Source organism: Opisthocomus hoazin, chromosome 2 (assembly GCF_030867145.1).
Source record: "Opisthocomus hoazin isolate bOpiHoa1 chromosome 2, bOpiHoa1.hap1, whole genome shotgun sequence".
Classification (NCBI taxonomy): domain Eukaryota; kingdom Metazoa; phylum Chordata; class Aves; order Opisthocomiformes; family Opisthocomidae; genus Opisthocomus; species Opisthocomus hoazin.
The window spans coordinates 16,916,874-16,937,530 of record NC_134415.1 but is presented as its reverse complement, the minus strand read 5'-3'; the positions used below and the strand labels follow the sequence as shown (position 1 = coordinate 16,937,530).

Genomic DNA, 20,657 nt, shown 5'->3' with positions numbered 1-20,657 from the left:
GGTAAGGATAAACCCATATTACCCAGGAAATCAGATTATAATGGGGTTTTTTTAGCCTTTGTGAAATGGTAGTCCTATGTTCAGCCTGTTGAGCTGGCAAAGATCTTTTTGCTTTGGGAGACAGAGCCAAGACTTCATTAACTATACTGAGATAAAATCTCTGGCTGACCATCTCTATTTTATGAAGCTTTGAAACCTACAGTCCTTCAGAAAGGAGAAGATTTTTCTTTCTTCTCCTACGTACAGAAGTTACTATGTCTTCTAGCTCAGGTAGCTCTGCTCAATGAACTTTACTGATGGAAGAGTCACTGGATTAAACCATTGCCTTGAGATGAACCTGAATGAGTATATTTTGCAAAAGACCAGGTGATGCCCACAGTTAATTTTTTTCTACAGTTTAGTCCCAGTAGCTGGAAAGAGCCCTCTAATTTTGGTGAAACCTCATGTCTGATAAACAAAATACTCTCCTCTCTTCAGTACGCCTTTCTGGAGTTCAGGGTTCAGCGGAGATCCCTTACAGTATGCATCAGCTTTCTACTCTGACTCCAAGGCAGAAACTCTATTTTCATTTGTTATTCATGGGTGACAGCAGGCATTCATTTGTGTTGTCTCCAAGTGAGTTTTTGTGTAAGCAGGGTGCCTTTGTAATCAGACAGATGGCCTAGGTTTGATTTCTGACCTAGGGCTTCACCCATCATGGAAAAAAATGCCATTTTGATCTGCAGTGAGACTACAGGGAATTCAGTCTGGAGTTAAGGGAGGATTGCACACAGTGAAGTTCGAGCAGAAGAATCAGGACCAGAGTCCAGGCACAAAATAATCCTTCTCAAAGTGCAGAGGTTTCACACATTTATTAGAATAAGCAGTAAATAAAAATCTCCTGCATAAAAAATCTGTATGTTCTCGAGAGCTCATCCCAGACAGGAGAGTCACAGCATGAAGGGCAGATCTAAGTTCTTCTCGCCAGTGCCAAAGTAGATGTAGCCGTATTGCTTGGTCATTGGGACATGGTAGAATGTCAGTCCCAGCCACAGCAGGCTCCGCAGCACCACCACGGTGCCTCCCTTCTCTAGCTGGACAGTCCAGGAGCCTGCACGAGAACATGTGCTAATGAGTCACTGGGAAGGAGAAAGAGGCAGCCTTCCTGGAGCAAGCTGTCCCTAAGGCAGGAGAAGGATTGCAGTGGGTTCTGCCTGACCAGTTAACAGTGCCCAAGGCTGCACTGGAGTTTATGACCACTGAAAAGAGGGAGTCAGGGAGATCAGAAACCTTGATGCCCTTTCTTCTTCTTCTGTCAGGTCAGCATTACAGGTTGCCCCCACTTCCAGATATCTGCACCTAGTTTCACACAGTGGCGTATTCCCATGGCTATGATGGTAATGTCATTTGCGTCACAGGAAGGGGCCCCTGGAGCTCCAGACTTGTATACTTGGTCCCTAGGAGAGGCTACAGCTATTCTTGGCTGCTTCTGAGTGGGCAGCAGTTACTCTAACAAGCTCTGCCACCTACTTGGTCTAGCCAGTAGCTATAGAGAGCCAAGACTAGCTATAGCAGTACTGCATAGGTATGAAATTTCTTCTTAAAATAAACTCATAGCATTAATAGTGTAGTGTAGTGGTGGGAAGAAGGTGGCAGTGCTTTCCTGCTCCAAGGAAACCAGTCTTCCCTGGTGCAGTGACTGGGAAAGAGGAAGAACAGAAAGTGGAAAGCAGGGTATTTCCTATCTCAGATAAATTTACAGAAAAGGTTAATTCTCTTCAGTCTTTCTTGGCTCCATGATTTAAGAGGATGTGTGTGGTAGGGGCAAAGGGATTAGTTTCCGCATTAATTTTGCTTTGGCTCTGCAGAGGAGGTTCAGAGCCAGTGTGAAAATGCAATTTCTCCTGGATGCAAGGAGCTCTGAGCCAATGAGTATTTGTTTTGTGTCTGACACAACAGCCTGGGAACAAGGCCGGAGGGGAGGGGCCTGGAACATCAGCTTGGATTCAATGCCGGAGGGCGAGGAGCTGCCAGGAGAAGAAAATACCAGCTTCAGCACCAGATCAGTAATGCCTAGAGGCTACAGTGTAGGGAAGAAGGTTCCTTAAATCTCCATCTAAAAGCAAAAGCAGCAGGCTCAAATAAAAAAAAAAAATGCAGTTGGAGCTGTCAGGCTACTACTGGCCTAGAGTCAAGCAGTCAGCCTATCTGTACCCAAAGCCAAAATCTGCCAATTCCAGAGTAAGCAAAAGGTCCATAATGTGTTGGGCCAGTTAGACGGTATTCATCCCTGTAGATAATTTTAGGCTCATCAATTTATGCTATGACTCATGCTTACTCATGTCATGGTTAGCCTGGGGAAGGGCTTCTGTGATTGCTGTCAGCTGCCGGTCCTCCCCCTCCCACTAACTGCTGACTCTTGGCCAATTTTAGTCACATCAAAGGGTTGAAGGGCTTTAACACCACAAGTTCCTACACCAGGTCTCCATAGGATGTGGCCCAGGGGTTGACTGCAGCTCCTGAAGCTATTTGGTCTGCCAGCAAGCTGCGAGGAAGCACAGGCTGTTCGGCTTGCCTGGCAGCCAAGAAGCAGCAGCTAGCTGGGCAATCGGTGTTGGCGTAGCTTTGGGCTCTTGCACGCTCGCTCGCAGTACATGTAGTCTCTTTCACAGGTTATGGCAAACTACAGTAGTTGAGGGAGGAGGGAATTTGAGGGGAAATTTGTATATGGTGGCAGAAAGGAACAACACGGTTCAAAGCCCTGTAAAACCAGGTGTCACGAGTTGTGCTGCTCACCTGCTACGTATCTCTTTTCTTTGTATTTCTGTTCAAAAGTTTCTTGGACACCAGTGTTTCCCCTGTCTTCTCCAGTAGCAAGTTCCACAGGTTTGTTATACATTAATATGCACAACAGAAGTCCTGTGTCATTTGATCTGTTACCTTTCAAAGTACCCTCTGCAGTTTTGTGTGAACACATGAAATGAACAGCAAGAACAGCTACCTTCCATGACAGTCACTGAGTTTTCTGACAAACTGCCTCTGGCTGCAGGACAGAAGTATAGAGGAGACATTCACAGTCTTTAAAGACTCAGGAGATTTCTGCGCTGGAGAGTCCTTCTGACTCCATCAGCTCCATGTTTCCACTAAAGACAAACAGCTGGAATTGCAGTAAAACAAAACACTACCTAATATAGTGCAGAATCACACACAGGTGTGTGCCATCTTTTCACTGTCTTTGCACTGTGACATTCTTTGCCCAAGTCCTAGCTAAAACATGAGCTAGTGTCTTCACCAGGAGTGGTTTCATGGACAAGGCAACCCCAATCTCTTATGCAGTGGCTCCAGCGCCACTTAATACGGACAAAAACTGGACTGGATCTTTGTCATACCTGGAATAAATGCACATACTATGGTTCAGCCACTGGGATTACAAATTCTGATTGATTGGGTCTCTGACAAAATCTGCGTGTTCTTAAGAAACCACTACTTGACTAGCAGGGAAACCCAGATGAAAAACACTTCACTACAAGGCAGACCATCCAGTGGCTGTAGCACTACAGCCATCTGCTGTCACAGGACAAGCTTTCAAACCATTTCTTGAACTTTGCCTCCACAAATTTTCAGCATTTGCTAGTAGCAGTAGCTAGATTATGTGAAGGGGTGTTGAGCAAGAAGTGGGAAGCAAATAGGTTCTGAATGTAATTGGGACAAATAACTTTTTCATTCTCCTTTGAACACATAACTGACTTTGCTTTCAGTGCAGGATTCTTGCAGCTTGAACTTGCAGAAATGATCTACAAGCCCTTCATCCAAACACTGGTGGTTCTTGCTGCAGCTTTACACATTGGTTTGCAGGGGAAACGAATTTTTTGGAAGACTTTGCCTGACAAAAATATAATGGAATGAGGAACTCTCATTGTCTTTGGTTTAGGACCAGTCCTTTGAGAAGAAAGTCTGTCAAGGATAGGATTGTGCCTTGCCTCGCTGAGTGGTGAAAGCCTTCAGGGATTATCTAGTTTACTAATGCCTCCAAACACACTGGAAGCATACAGCAGCCTGGGTACATGTGATGGCTTGTATATATATGTTCACATACACAGATGAACCCTCGGCCCCAAACTATTTACGAAGAACAAAAAGAAATGCCTGGAGCATGACAAGTGGGAAAGGTGACAGGGAAAACAGGGACATTAATGCTCTCAGGAACTACAGCTGGATTCAAACTTCTTTTTGTTGGACGCATTTGCAGAGAAGGTAGAGTAAATCAAGTTCAACTTGATTAAATCCCCACATCTATGCCCTGGGGCAATACAGTATATGGATCCATGATCTCCTGAGAATATTTGCCCAGCGTCACACAGGCTTATCAATCTCTGCGGAGTATTCATCAGTAGTTAACTGCTGATCAAAGGAACTTCCCATGCACCTTCACACCTGGCAGAAATGGACAAATATAACTGAAGACAGCTCCATTCACTTTTATGCTAGGTCTCTGAAGGCTGTGATGTGCAGCTGCTTCATTTCCCTACCATCTGCCCAATCTGCAAACTCTCAAAGGGCTCAAATTTTTCATTTCATAAATGTGAGACCTTTAGGGAATATTAAGTTGTTATACTTTCCAGCTCTCCTCTGATCCTTGATTCTGCATCTAGTTCTATGCAGATAGGGGCAATAAAGTTTTGCTGATGCTGCATAAGTCTTCCAATGAAATGAGAACCTGAATAAAACAAGCAGGTTACTTAAGGGCATTCCCAACTGGACCAACGCAACATAGGCAGAGGACAGGAAAAATGAGAATCTGCGTGAAACTGTAATATCATTTTCAGTCAGATCCTGTTTTCAGCCAGAATGGTGATTAGTCATAGAGCTGCTCTTTATTCTGCAGAGCCAAAGAGCAGCAGCAGTACAACCTTCCATCTTCTACTAACCAGGTCTCTGGGGACATTTTTCTAATTCAGCTATCAAAGGTGATTTATTCACTATACTTTTCCAGGCTGAACTTTTGCAACACACAAAACCAATTCAGAAACTGCATTTGATACACAAGGCTGGTGTATATCTTCTAAGAAGACATCATATTAAAGTTCTGGAACCCATCTGCTTACTTTGGTCCTTTTCTTTAAAGGAAGAAATTAGGGCTCATTATCTCACTGCTTACTTTTCTCCATACCTCATCACATTAGCAGCGTTTGTGGAAATGGTCCAGAAAACGAAATTATTTGAACTCATGAGACATGGAGAAAGTTGTTCTCCTTGAAAGATCCAAGACAATTGTATTCTCTACCATCACAGCTCAAATCTCACAATCTTCAAACAACAAGATGCTTCTTCAGGCCCACCTTTCTTGGAGGAGTTTGAAATAATGATGTCATAAATCACTAAAAGTACTTTAATCTGTAGCTAATGAATAGCATAAAATAGTAGCTTAAAATTAATATGCCTTCTTTCCTCCTTCAAGAGAAAGCCTTAGAAATGCATTTAATTATACAATATAAAAAGGAATGGGGAGAATTATGGAAATTAAATGCTTACTTTTATCCTCTTTTTTCCTTTTTTTTTCTTTTTATTTTAACTCCCCTGCTATTACAAATGGTCCTTGGAGTAAAATCATTGCATAGGTAGGTGTAGGTCTGTATTAATACAAAAATGCAGAAGCAGGATGCTGGGTTCAAATCCTTTCTAACATTGGCTCAGAATATCCCATGGCAGTCCCTGTGCTTGTCATTGCCTGTGTGTTGGACAAGGCATCCCTTACTTGGGAGGCTGGGAAGCTCAGAGCATCACTCCGTAAGGTACACCAGGACTTGTAGATAAAAGTTGTCAGGCAAAAAAAAAAAAAATTATTATTACTTGCATTGGAAGGAATACAACTAGAATTAGGAGACAGCAAGTAAAAGCTGGCTTTGCTAAATACCAATTTTAACTTGCATCTACGTGCGAGCTGTAGCCTGTATTGTCCCTGAATCAGGCAGCAGAGTTAACGTCACTCATCATGTAAAGCTCGCTGAGGCACAGGGAACTGGAGGTCATTGCTCTCACGGTAGAGATTTCTTACAGTAACACTGCTCTGGTGAGGTTTCCATTCTTCAAAATACATTTTTTTAAAAGAGCAAGTTAATTCTTAAGCTGCACCCAGCAAACCTAAGGAAGCCAAGCACTGTCTGTGCTGAAACTATGGCCTGTTGCTGCTCCAGAAGGGAAGGGAGGGAGCTGTTGTGTGGGAGGAAAGAGCATGGGAAAAATATCCGCTGGATGAAGATCTGGAGCTTCCTATTCCCTCTTTGGATCAGGCTGCAGCCTCCACCCCTCCAAAAACAGGCAGGAATTCTGAGGAGTTCCTTACATCTTTCCCAAACAAGAAAGTGCTTTGAAGATCCTGATGCTCACCCAGTGTTAAACCACTGCCTTTTTTATGGCCCTTCAACAGCTGCCAGGACACCAGGGCTGAATTTCAAAAGTCAACCTCCTTCTCAGCTTCTTCTTCCTTTCCAGTCGCCAATAGAAATCCCTGTCTCATACCCCATGTCTGTCTCAGCTACAGGCCGAATCTTGTAATTCACAGAGGCAATAGGGTGCATGAGACATTAGCTTTTAGACAAAAGCCTTTTAAGAGGGCTGTTTGCAGAAGAACTTTCCTGCCGTAACTGGTCCACTTTCAGTATGACCTCTCATAACATTGCTTCTTTGGAGGTGATTCAGCAATGCCTCATTTCAGTGCAAGCTTGAGAAGAAACAGCTTTAAGAGCTAGACAGGCTGATACAGAGGCTTCATGTCGCAAAACTCACAGAGGGTCGTAAAAGTGACATTATCAGTTCCTCTTCAAAGGAGGAAATGTCTCAAGGGAAAAGCAGCTACAGCATGGTTGCACTTACCATTAACACAATATGCTGCCACGAGAGCGGGTTGTAACATATCTTGCTGCAGCCAGTCCCAAGTGAGAGTGAAGCACTGAGTTACAGGGCAAATATTAACACCCAGAGAGGGGGAACGTAACCGTTTCCCTTTGCCAGAGCAGCCACTGCTTGGCTGCGTGACCCCAGGCACTTAGCTCTCACACAGCGACGCTACACCCATGGGATTTATCTTCCATTTCCCTACAACAGAAAATCCTACACTGGGAAGAGCTTCCTACTTCTAATTTGCTGCCTGTAGGGAACAAAGACAAATTGCAAAGCAGAGCAGCTGTAAGGAAAGGTCACTGTGCTCTGGCTCTCAACAAATTTCGCCACACGGACATTTCACACACAGCCTACCAGCCATAAGGACACATCCAAACACTCTTATGTGGGGCTCAAACTCCCTCATGCCACTTACTGGCTGCAAACGAAATCTCTTTCATTTGCTTGACACACCACCTGCACCCCATATGTTAACACTGCTGTCAATATTTCCAATTCCCCATATAACTATTTAATAATAATTAAATAAAAACACAGACTGGTTGCAGGTTCACTACTATTTTAAAAAGCCACCAGAGCCAGGAAAGCACAGCTTACAAACAGTCAGATGCTTCCAAACGGCTCTTGCGTGGTCCTAATGCCTGCCACGTCTTTGACACATAAATACAACCATGCCCAAACCTCAAAGTAAAATGATCTTTCTTTAGAGGCTTTTTCTCTCCATTATCCTCTCCCACTGGGGACACTTCTGAAGCACAAATGGTTAAGACAGGCCTGAGCCTTCCGTTTACATACAAAGTACCTGTTCCCTGCTGATGAGGAAGACTCAGGGATAGCAATGTTGTCCCAGACGCACAGTATTCAGGTGCCTCCGAGTACTGGGTGAAATTCAGGCCATACTTGGACATCTGACAGCAGTGCTGCTTAATCCAGTTGAAGCAGCTTCTGCCCTCAAACCCTTACTCTCCCCCTCATCACTCTTCCATCATAGAGACCACAAAAGTGTTTATTTACTGCTCAGTGAACCAGGTCGTGGAAGCGATCTGGCTGAAAAATAGTCTAGCCAAAAATAAAGTGATTTTTCCAGCTGGAATCTGGCTGCACAGCCAGCAATGCCAACACAAAAGAAGGGACAATACACAGACATAAATGAGAAGCAGAGGATGGGAAGGACTGAAAAAGCTAGCACAGAAGTAATACACATCTCCTTTATAATAAAAATACACATCTCCCTTATATCCCAGTTAGTTTGCCGTTTAGTCCTAAATCTACTTGATAATTAGAACAGAGCTAGAATCCTTTTTACTTATTGTTATGAAAAAGATGCAGACTTTGCACAAAAAGCATCCAGAACAAAGATCTGGAATGCGGCTGTGCACTAGTGGAAACAGCAAGACAATATGCAATCTAAACTTGTAAGGAGTAGGAACACCTGATTAAAATCCCTGCTATTTGGATTCTGACAACTACAATACAGACCATTGTATCTTGGGTCTTCCACAGTAAATTAGAAATCTCTCAGAGTGGCAAAGCACCCTCCTTCCAAAGCACAGGTTTATGCTGGATCCCGTCACACTCCATATTTCTTGTTCAGCTGGTCGCTGTGGAAACGTTTTTGGAGCGTGCCAGGAGTCACGTAGCATCTACCTGGGGAGCCCCTGCATTAATCCGTCACCTTCGTGGGCTCCTCTGAGCCCATTGGTTGGTAGGAAGAAAAAGAAGGAGTCTGTCGCCCCTCCCTGCTCTGAATGAAAGACACTTCCTCTAAATCTTGCTACAGGATTTCAGGCTCAATTCAGCTTCTTTGGGGCTTTTGTCACCAAACAAATGTGATGTCTTTGAAAGAAAGATTAACAGTTTGATGAAAGGATGCAATGGACAGCTTTGTTCTAGCCTGCTTCCCCCTAGAGCTTTCGGTCACTGTCACTTTCTTACCCACGGGAGAATATCTGTCTGACTCTCAGAGGAGATTATGGCCACCTTGTAAGATTTTGCCTCTCCTGATAACAAAGCACTGGCCACTTCGAGGAGGTGGTAATGATGAACAGGGGCTGGATTAGGGGCAAAGAACCTCACATTGATCTCTGAATTCTGAGAGAACACAAAGCAGATGCTGGGATTCAAAACGCAACGAATGCTTAGAGCACTTCCAATTCACTCTCCTGCAGGAGGGGCAAGGCTACAAGCCCTGTCAGCCCCCTTCTTACCTCATCATCAGATTAGCAGGACTAGTTAAAAGGGCTTAGGACAAGGAACAGATGGCAGGGATTATAAACTGTTCATGTTTTCATACTAAACAAGATATGAATTCTGGCCCAAATTACCTGAAGAGTTTACCAGTTTCCGAGAAGACTGTAACACTGAGCATGTCCCCACAGCACAGTGCAGTTGTGTTGATATTCAAGCTAATTCTGAACACTAAGGATGGCTAAGCATTTTCTAGTCCCTGGGACAGCCTAGCTATCTCTGCACAGCACAGCTGCTGTACAAATACACCCATAGATCAACTGTCCCTTGTCCTTTTCACTCTACACATAGCCACACACCCCTTCAGCATGCAGAATTTCAATCCATATATTTGTGTACAGTAAAACAAGACAACGCCCGCTGACTTCCTCCCTGCAAAAGTTCTGTGGCCAAAGAGGCAGCAAAGAGCAAAGCAAAGCTATACACAGGGCTGGCACCAATGCCAACTGCTGCGCAGGCAGGAGCTGCCACTACTCACGTGGAGCCCTTTCAGAAACAGATCACTCCTAGCAAAAGCTGACCTCGCTCTGACTTCAGTGACACACAGACTGCTCTGGGCTTTCCCCTGCAAGTAATTTTTCATCATTCCCTAGAGAAAGGGTTAGGCCAAGGCTGACTGATGTGGTGATAAAACTACGACTTCTGATTCTAAGAGGCTTTACCAGCATTTCCCATCAGTTCAGCAAGAAGTTCATCTCCTTTTCATGTCCAATGAACCAGGAGCTGAAACGGGGACAGGGTGGGCAATGATTTCTTTCACTGAGGAGGAAAAACTTTAAATACAATCCCTGGAAAGTTGCTATGAAGACTCTGCTTCCGTCCTCATTCTTTCACTGCAGCAGTCAGGAGGGCAAAGGACTCCACCACAGCTCTCAGCTGATGGGCAGCCCTGCTCCAGTATAAATTCATCCAAGGCCTCTGACTAAACAAGACCCCTGAGGTGATATAGACCTAGGACCCAAAAGCAGTGAATGCACTGCTTTATTACCCATAGCCACAAAGCCCACGGAAAACAGACTCCTTTCCAGAAATTAAGGCAGACCATGGACAGCCAGGCAAAAGCTATAATACTAGCTGTCTCTGGAGTCCTCCTGCTGTGCTGCCACGTGAGAGGTTCCAGTCCGATCTTGAACTCCTGAGCAGGCAGTGCCCCAGCTGTAGGAGGAACAACATCTCCTATTGCTCCTAGGCAACGCTCTTGGGTCACTGCAGGAGTGGCCTTAACAGCCTCTAAGGCTCCCCAGTCCATACATCACTAGCAAAAATGAAGAGTGTCTCTAATTTTGAAAGATGTAGACATGCTTATGTATTTTGTGTATGTCCAGTGCATGCCTGTGATCGTTAAGGATGCTAAGAAAGCTATTGAAAAGTCCAGTGACCATTCCAGAAATTGCATAAGCTTGGAAGGGAAAGAGTCTCTTCTCCATACCCACAGTTCAGGAGGTCAGTATACCACACACAGTCTGGAAACTCAGGCCATACCTTCTCCTCAGTTTGATGCTGCTCTTAGTGCTTTTCTTTCTCATTTTACTTTTCCGTGGTTTCCTTTTCTGTGCTCAGCACCGACAATGCTGGCACCATAGTGCGCCCTGCTGGAAGGCAGCAGCTACGGCCATCCTAATTATTTCTAGGATCGGCTGACTTCAGTTTTAAGAGTTCAGGTACCAATGCTTGAACTAATAACCCACTGAGCCAGCTGTTCGGTTCGATCCCCACATCTGCAACCGACTATTCTGATGCACACTGATCTGTTTTACTCCTTCTGTACCACTATGTTATAAAGCTTGTTGGTCACAACCACTTGTATAAATGTCAGGTAACTCCATGGGATACTGCAGCTCAGTTTCACACATTCAACGAGCCTACTGTTCACCTCTCCTAACCAGGAATGGGGATAGCTGTGAGCCACACCAGCTATTTCAGTTTACATTTTGGCTACCTCTTTTTCTCCTTGCTAACACGAAGCACTGCCCTCTCATTCATTATGGGTCTTTTAGTTTGGATTTCAGCGAGACAGCTTGAAAAGCCTTGTCCCCGTGTGGCTCTTGGCAGGCTAAGAAGTAAAGTGCTCTTGGTCTCAGCTTTCACAGAGATGGGGAGGTGCTGCTTATTGTTAAGCAATGAAAGAGGAGGGCTCAGGTCACATCTGTGAAATGTTAGTGGAGAAGGGAGGCTGGGTGAAAGTAGGTGGCCAGCACAGCATAGCACTTTGCTGGATTTTGCAAGGCCACTGGGGAGATAGGCAGCCATTTGTCTTAGAGCCCTGATAACAGGCCGACTTGCTCTCTGCTGGCTAGCTGGGGGCTGTAAATACCTCTGCAGACACAGACCCTTCAAATGGCTGGAGACAGGCTCATAGCAGATTAATCGCCTGGAGGGGGGTCGAAAGGGAGTTAATTAGCTCTGTTAACGCATGGAGATAAAGCAGGTTCGTGTCTCCTGGCCTTCTTCCTTCCAGCACCTGGGCTTTTTGGGCAGCCAAGATGGGGCTACCAAAATGGCCCTTGAGAGTGGCCAAAGGAAACTGTCTCCCACTTAGCAATGCAACCTCTCCATTTTCAAGGGCCCATTAAGCACCAGCTTTTGCTAAACCAATAAAGAGCGTGCTAATGAAGCTCAGAGGACAGGAGGTTAGAGTACTAAGCCAGGCTACTGTTCAGCAAGTTACTTCTGTAACTTTTTTTTTTTTTTTTTGGCTAGTGCCCAAAGTATTCAGCCAAGGAAATAGCCACAAATCTCTTTGTCTGTAATGCTGTATAAGGAATGCTCCAAAACCACTGCCATTTCAGGTGAAGAAATGGAGCTACAGACTGAGTGGCTGTCACTTCCTCCACAGTCAAAACGGTAAAGGAGCTGAAATGATCTTGTCTAGGCAGTTCTCCTCCTCTAGCTGAATCTTGAAACAGCAAGTAGACAAGACTCACTATGATCCACCCTGCCACTGTATACCCATTTAGAATGATGCTTATAAAATCTCTACCAGCATTACAGAATCAGCAATTACATCTGAGATGTCTCGGCTCCCCAGTTTACCCCCCTCAATGGACAGCAGTAAGTCAGGCATCTCCTCAGTCCTCTTTTAAGCCCACATACATCATAGTTCAGGAAGCAAAGCCAGCTGTACTGAGAGTCCTGCGCTTAGAGTCACTGTCTCAGGAACCCACTGTCACCTTTGTGTTATTGTCACTGACAATGAAGAAGCCCGAGCTAAACATCACGCTCCACAGCTGTCATCAATTTTACAGCCAGGCGTACCAGGGAAGTTGTCTGTTCTGGATTCCTACATACCACTGCCCATTAAACTGAACTCAGTTACTCATGTCTGGGACTAGCAACTTAATTCTGCATTTGGCTAAAACACAGTTCCCAGGAAGACATCCCGCATGATGCTAAGATAGCAAGAGACACAGACTCATCCAGTGCACTTGCTAGCTGGTAATCATTTCACTGTTAATAGCTGTACCTAATTTTTCATTTTAGTTTTTCCGCCTATAATTTTCAGCTGCTGGTTCCTGTTATGCCTTTCTCTGCTATATTAAATAGACCTTTGGTACCCAATACTTAAACACCATGGAGTATTTACACAGTGTAATACAGTCATTCTCATGTTCTTTTGCATAAGATAAACAGATTGAACTGTTTATGTCTCTCACCAGACCTTGAATCATTTTGTGGCTCTTTTCTGCAACTCTCCAGTTTTGCAATGTGCAGTAATCCAGTTCTGATTCCACTAGCAGTATATGCAAAAGTAAAGTCACCTCCCTGTTCCTATTTGCTACGCCCTTGTTTATACATCTACAGATGTATAAAGCCTTTTAAGTCTCAGGATCAGACTGGGAGCTGATGTTCCGTGGGCTGTGTCTGGATTTCCTTTCAGAGCCACAGCTGCCAGAATACAAGTCTGGCTTCCAGTCTCTGCTCTTAGATGCATGATTTTGCAGGTGGCTACATCAAAATGTACTTTGTTTAAGTAACCCCAGTTTACCAGATCTCTGTAGCCATCTTGCCCTTATCATTATGTGTCTGTCCACCAATCCTTTACTTCTAGATCATTTATAAGTTGAAGAGTATCAGTACTGGCACTGGTCCCAGCTGAAGCCCCTTCTGACCCCTTCCAGAAATACACCCATTCAGTGATTTCTGAATCACAGCTACTAATCACAATCAGTTTAGGGGAATATTTCTGCAATGCTGGGATTTATTAAAGGTTAGCATCGTACGTATACCACAAGTCTCCTGAGATAATGATTTCAGGAGTAACTTATATGGAACTGCCATTTTTATTTTCTGATGAACAGAAAACATTGCCTAACTTTACCCTCCCTCAGCAAATAGTCTGAAACAGTATTTTATTGTCTTCATTTGATGTGAGTCCATATTATTTTCAAAAACAAACCAGAAGAAAATTACTGAGTATTTCTAACCTTCCACATTATCAGCCTTTTTACCACCACCATTTAGTGACTGTTTCCAGTACCATTACTGTGCTTTCTTTTCCTCTCAATGTACTTGGAAAAAATCCTCCTTACAGTTGTCACACATTACTCCAAGTTATCCTGGCTTCCATTGTCATTTTCTGCTCGTTATTAACTCCAATTTATATCAAGCATTAATTGTTCCCAACTTTCTGCATCTCCTATTGTGGTTGTTTTTTTTTTTAATTCTAATTCCTACTTTTACTCCACCAGTGAACTGTGGTAGGCTTTCAGCCAAAAGCAGCTATTTCTTGACTGGGAGTCATGACTTTTGAATAAACTCTTCTCATAGAAATCCTATTTCCACTCATATCTTTTCCTATCTATGTTTTCCTTTCCCTTTGCCTCTCACATACTTCTCCTCTTGCATCAGATTTTAACAGTGCTCTGTTGGTGTCCCTTATCTCCATATCAAAGTAATCTGAGTCAGTAATCTGTAACAAACCTTCAAATTATTGCTTTTCTGAACTGTAGTTTGAAAGCACCACAGAACTGAATTCCCCATCCTCTATTTTGCTTCTTCACAAGCTTTCGAATCTACACTAGTACCTTAGGCTTTCTCCCATCCCCTTCCTCCCATAGTCCCAAGGATAAACTTGCAGAATGTAGCACTGCCTGACCATGGCTAGAGTAAAATCATCCTTCCCCTCCGTTTTCACTTTCCCTATCATGCCAATGCCTGACAAGTGACTTATTTCATATCTATACTACATTAGGTCATCAAGTGAAAATGCTGTAGTCATGCTAGGAATTATTGCTATTTGCTTTGCCATTCTATTATCTACAAGACCACATAAAACTGCCACAACTCTAGTTCCTGAAATGCTATCGCCCAGGTTGCCAAACTCCATGCAGCAGAAAGGACCACACTGGCAAGCTGCCAGCAGCTGAAAGGCTACATCTAATTGTGCATTAAGTTGAGCAGATTGTCTGCTTAGATGAGAGCAAACAAGCTTATCTTTAATGCAGACATATGGCCCACAAAACCTACAGATCCCAGCATGCAACATTCTGGCCAGCTGGCCATTTGGATCAGAATGAAGCATTACATGATCTGATACTGTGGTGACAGAAGATCAGTATCGCAATCCCTCCATGTTCAAAAATCATGAGTCAGGCCACTCAAATTCATGAGTTTGGCTGAGAGAGCTGGAGATTTTAAAGGGGATAAACGGACTTAATTTGGTTTTGAGACAGGGTTCATGTTATCCCACTTCTCTCTACAATCATTAAAAAAACATGTTTTTTAATAAAAGTTAAGTCACGCAGTCACTTGCCCCTGGGAGCTGAGACACCAAGAAAAAACAGACTCACACTATGGTTAGGGGAGGAGCAGTAACATATTCTCAACTCTTAAAATGCACAGATAACCTGATGGATAGATGCAGAGACAGAATCTGGAACCTGCAATCACCACAGGTATCACTGGTAAAGATAAGGGTGGCAGACAGTTTTGTTACAAAACTCCAGGTTTTCCAATCTTGCACTAAACTCTCTGCTTTTAGCATTGTTTCCTTTATTCAACCCAGTTTTAACTTCCCTTCTTCCCACCTCTCAGCTGTCATATAAAATCTTCTCTCTGCCTCCAACTTTCCATTCCGTAAAACACCTCTGCTCTCCTATAATGACACACCATACATTTTATGACAGTTAACCCCCCTGACAACCATCAGAGATGCTCAGTCTCCAATTAATAAAGAAAACTATTCAAATAGAGTTGTTACTTTTAGACAGGCTCAAATCAACCCTTAGTCTCTCAGTTCTGTTCTTTACGTCTTTCAAGATGCTTGGGGAATTCTAGCCAATGCAGGCTGGGAGCATCACTCAGAGGTCGCTCACCCTCGGTCCACTTTTTGTGTATTTGTTGAGGGCAGAGACAATTCTGGCATCAGTCACAATTCTAGATGCAGTAGATTGGGGAGTTCCTATTTCTGCTCTGACTGGTCAAGAGAGGCTCTAGCCAGGAAACACAAGAAAAGCTTCAGGTCAAAATTAGAGGATTTGCCAGAGCTATGAACAATGTGTCAGGAAATAGAAAAAGCACTGTCTGCTCTGGGCCAGGACCAGTGTGCACTGGCAGAGTTGAAGGAAGGTCACCCAAGAACCAGAGTTTGAGTGCCTTGCAACCAGGATTGAGTGACTTTGGCAGAGCCATGCTGATAAAATCAGCAGAAAGCCTGTCTGCCTTCTGTTCTTTTTTCCCTCCGCATTTTCAAAAGCAACCAGTACTTTAGGCAACCTGAATGCTTCTTAAAGAGGGGTGGGTTGATCTTTCTTTAATGTCAGAGCTCCTATCCGCGTATGATAGAGTGCAATTAGAGAGGCTACATGCCTTGCCGATCCTGTAACCAGTTCCTGTCTTACTTCCTTTGCCTGACAAGCTCATTCCATCAATCCCCAGGTTCAGTCCAAAAAAAAGAGCAGGACAATACAGCCAGTGCTGCACAGGCACCATGATGAATCTTCTCCTCTTCCATTAAAAAGCACTCAGCTGCACTTGAGCTCAGGTAGTCTTTGAGAGGTAACTTTTTTGAGGAGTCTGAGATCTGCACCAACAGCAACAACCTCCCAAGAAGGGGGCAAAGGTTCACGCTTACACAGACCTCAGGTTGCCACAGGAAGACAAACGTGACAGTGGCACAGCTGAGCCCCACTTTTTATCTGCTGCTGGATGAAATAGAGCTACAAGGCAAATTTGATTTAAAGACTTCCACAAAACTGCCATGTTCATGTCTAACATACAGCATGACCTACAAGTTGCCTGGTCCCTTGAACTAGATGAGAAACACTGCAGTATGAGATCTGTAGTCTTTCGAATGTGCCATTCTCCATCACAGCTGAAGGTGGCTAAAACCAGCTCTGTGATGCAAATTAGCCTTCAGGCTCTTAGCCCTTCGAGCCTGTTTTCTAGTGGAAGCATAGAAAGCATGGCAGAGTTATGTCCTGCTACAGTGGCTTTGTGTTTTCAGGCCTCACAAAATTAAAGTCTCCCTACCACAAACCACAGAAAAAAAGAGGGGAAAAAAATGCAGACAGTAGCAATGCCTGAACTACCACTAGGAACTGCAGGTAAAATTTTCTTAGGAGGTAGCTAGTACCTAATTCCCCTTGCAATTCTCCATTTTGAGTCAAAAGGGCCAACTCAATGAGCCAGTGTATGTAAAAATGTGCAGTCTCTCCATACTACACCTCTGGAAAATGACTGCAGCAAGGACACTCCCAGTAAATCGAAGAATGGTTTAGATTTTAGCGCTGTTTATGCTCTGAACAGTCAAAAATGTTCAGAATACAGGCAGGAGCTCACCGGGTTCATTCTCAGTTCTTTTTTGCCAAAAGAAAGATTGGGAGATATAGATACATATATATATATGTGACAAAGTCTGAAAAGCTGTTTACAGCGCTGGCAATTCACTGTCCTTCCAGCCAATTCCATCTGGCACAGGACACCTACTATCCTATCCTGCTACTCCAGGATAGGCATAAAATAGCAAACCTAAGTCCTGGTTGTGTCACAAGAATCCTTCTAGACAGCAGGATGTGGAAACGCTTGGCCCAATCCAAAAAATGCGGCAAATCAGCAAAAAGCAGTTAGAAACAAATAACAAGTCATTCCCATCTCTTTAGAGAAATATCCTGCCAAAGGAATCCCTGGAAGAGGTTCTAAATACATTTAAAAGGTGTCTAGCAGAACTGTACAGATGTGAACTGAAGATACATTCCAGTATGCACACGTTCCTTTCTCCTTCCACAGTGTGTAATCCCGCTAGAGTACAGACTATTCCACACTACAGCATTTCCAACACAGTTTATCAAAGAAAAGTTTGAATTCAGCCTCTCAGAGATATCAGCTCAGTGTTAATGAGAGTCCATTTAGATAAAGAAGAGCAATACTGGGTGGGACAAGAGGTGTGAAATACTTCAAACCACTTAAATTCTCCCTATCAGTGATGGAGTTATCTCTCCTGGTAGGGACCCCAGCTGTCACAGGCTTTACAGAAGTCAGGAGGGAATATGGCCCTCAGGCAGAGGGGGTAACTGCTGGTATGGCCAGAATACCTGTTGTGAGAATGTGACAGCCCTCGTACACTTACATCTTACCACTGTAATCATTTATAATCACTTAAAAAAAGGAATTAAGTACAATATTTAGTAAAGAATAAAGTTCCTTTACAGATTCACAGGAGCTTCTCCCAAGCACACCAACTCCCCAGTAACCCACACCGTGTCACGTCGGCATTTCCCAGGCTACTCAGACTGCCTTTCCTCGCATCGCATCTCTTCATTCTGATAAATTTACCTGGTGGAATATCATGTTCCAGAGAGTCTAGAAAGTCAGTGGATGGGTCCAGGTCAGCCTTTTCCAGGAGGGTTTTATTCTTCACATTAACAGGCTCAGTAAAATGGAAATAGGAACTTAACTTTTTGGCCTCCGTCAAAGAAAGACCTGCAACAACCATTGGCGATCATTAATACAGTGAGCTGGGCTAACATACGTTATACCATAGAATGTCACATTGTTTCTCTAACACCCACAGCATAGGACAGAATCACAATCTTTCTCCAGTGGACTCCACAGAAGACCAAAGACTTCCCAGAAACAGGTGGCAGTACTCCCTGATGCTGTGCTAACTGCAGTCCCAGGTAAGCAGTGGGCACTGTGTCAAAACCAACTCTCAGTGCCCATTTGGTTGCATCCTACATCTAGAGGGAGCATTCACTGCAGCTATAATTGCTAAACACTGACATAAACTATCCACAGACAAATGAAACTACAGGTTCAATGACTCAGAGCCATTATTGACTTTCCTCCCACCTCCCAGAGCTGAATCATGCACCTGAACATTAGTGGCATTGGATTCTCTCCTCCCTGTTCATCTTACCCGAGGAAAAAGTAAACCTGAAATCAAAACATCAGCTAAAGTTATCTTCATTTACAGCCTCTGTGATCAAAGTACAGTTGATCCTGAGGACGACAATGAGAATTTACCTTCAAAGTTTCTGTTTTCACGCACAGACCCAAGAGGAGTCTTCACAAATGCCCCCCGGGGGACAATACCAACTGCTCTGTCTATCTGCTCTATCGTAGCTACGAGGCGGGCCTCCTCCTTGATCACAGGCTTTAAAGAAAAATAGGCAAATTTTAAAGGCAGGGCTTTCCTTGTTGTCATTTCTGAAAATAAACTTGAAGTGACAATAGAAACCACAACAGACTCATCAGCTTGGGAGCCCAATGGCACTAAGAGGACCACAAATCGAACATTCTTCTCATAAGAACGTGGCTAGAAGCAGACAGTCTAGGCTCAGCAGAAAATTAACTGTTCCTACTTTCATGCATCCTTTCCTCCCTCTCAATAAGCTACTTATGACTTCTCTATTCACTGCGAAAGAACGGTACCTGCAGCTCCTATGTAACGCTTCAGACACAGCGGTGAGAATCTGCAGCAATTGTGCATGACAAAACGTAAAGGAGAAAGAACATTTCTGAGCTGTGCCTAACTCCAGGAGCGACGGAAGTAAGAGCTCAATCCAGAAGCCATTGCCTCACAGGGACAGCAAAGAGGAAACCGTGTGCGCTCTGCCTGAGCACGTGCTCAGGGTGCTTACTGCAGACGAGGAGAAGCCACCACCCGCACAGCTGTAAGTGACCCTGCTTCGGCAGGGGGTTGGACTAGATGACCCACAGACGTCCCTTCCAACCCCGAACATTTGGTGATTCTGTGAGAGGTGCAGCTGCCGCAGAGAGACCTCGAACGTGTTCCGCTGCATTTACCTCCTTGCCCTCTCCAAACCATCTTTCGGCATCTTCCGCATTTATCTGGGCGCACGCGTACTCAGCGGCAGGATCCCCCTGGAAGCGGCCCCTCAGCCGCTCAGCCTGCGCCACCATCTCCTCGGTCGCCGGCGGCAGGAGGCTCCACTCCACGCAGTCGAAGCTGCCAGCGACAAGCGGGACACGGGCCGGAGCCTGCTGATGCACGGGGCTCGACCCCTCAGCCCCCCGCCCTTCTCTCCCCGGCCCCCAGCCCGGCCTCCCGTGGCCGTTGAGGCCTCCCCGGTCCCACCTCCCGTCCCCTGCACGGAGCAGCGGCGGGGCCCGGCCCGGCCCCCGCACCTGTAGAGGCGGCTGCGGGGCGCGGCGCGGTCGGGGCCCAGCCCCTCGGCGATGTGGTAGTCGCCGCGCACACCCCGGATGCGGCCCCAGAACCAGACCCGCTCGAAGCGGTAGTCCCGCCGGAGGAGCGGCAGCGAGGCCCCCAGCGCCGCCCGCTTCTCCGGGCTCAGTCCCGCGCCACCGCCGGCCGCCAGCTCCAGCGCCGCGGGCAGCCACGACGCCTCCATGGCGGCTCCGCGTCCCCGTTGCCGGGCGACCGTCGGGGTCAGAGGTGACGCCGCGCTTCCGCTGGAGGGAACGGCCCGAAACGTCAGTCAAAGGTTAGCGCCGTGGCAACGGAGAGGCGGGACCCGCCGTTGCCATGACGACGCCGCTCCCCGCCGCGGAGACGGCGCCGCCGGGCGCGGGCGGACAATGGCGGCCCCTCGCCCCCGCCGGGCGGATGGGCCGGGGCCCGGTCCTCAGCCCTGGAGAGCGGCCGGCTCGGCCCTCCGCGGGGAGCCGAGCAGACGGCACCAGTGCAGGCTGGGGTGGACCTGCTGGAGAGCAGCTCTGTGGAGAGGACCTGGGTGTCCTGGGGGACGACAGGTTGACCATGAGCCAGCAGTGTGCCCTGGCTGCCAAGAAGGCCAATGGGATCCTGGGGTGCATCAAGAAGAGTGTGGCCAGCAGGTCGAGGGAGGTTCTCCCTCCCCTCTGCTCCGCCCTAGTGAGGCCCCATCTGGAGTACTGTGTCCAGTTCTGGGCTCCCCAGTTCAAGAAAGATGAGGAGCTACTGGAGAAAGTCCAGCAGAGGGCTACGAGGATGATGAGGGTTCTGGAGCATCTCTCCTACGAGGAGAGGCTGAGGGAGCTGGGCTTGTTCAGCCTGAAGAAGAGAAGGCTGCGAGGGAACTTATAAATGCCTATAAATAACGGTGGGTGTCAGGAGGACGGGGCCAGAC

General features: G+C 45.7%; 1 protein-coding gene across 1 annotated transcript; it reads right to left on the bottom strand.

Annotated features, from left to right (window-relative positions):
- Positions 1-838: 838 nt before the first annotated feature.
- RSPH9 (radial spoke head component 9) lies at positions 839-19,952 on the bottom strand. The gene is made up of 5 exons (XM_075412759.1): positions 19,714-19,952; positions 19,372-19,534; positions 18,589-18,718; positions 17,899-18,045; positions 839-1,090 (listed from the first exon to the last, which is right to left on the bottom strand). The coding sequence occupies exons 1-5, from the start codon at positions 19,938-19,940 to the stop codon at positions 930-932; spliced, it is 828 nt and encodes a 275-aa protein (XP_075268874.1). The 5' UTR covers positions 19,941-19,952; the 3' UTR covers positions 839-929.
- Between the last annotated feature and the right edge of the window lie 705 nt (positions 19,953-20,657).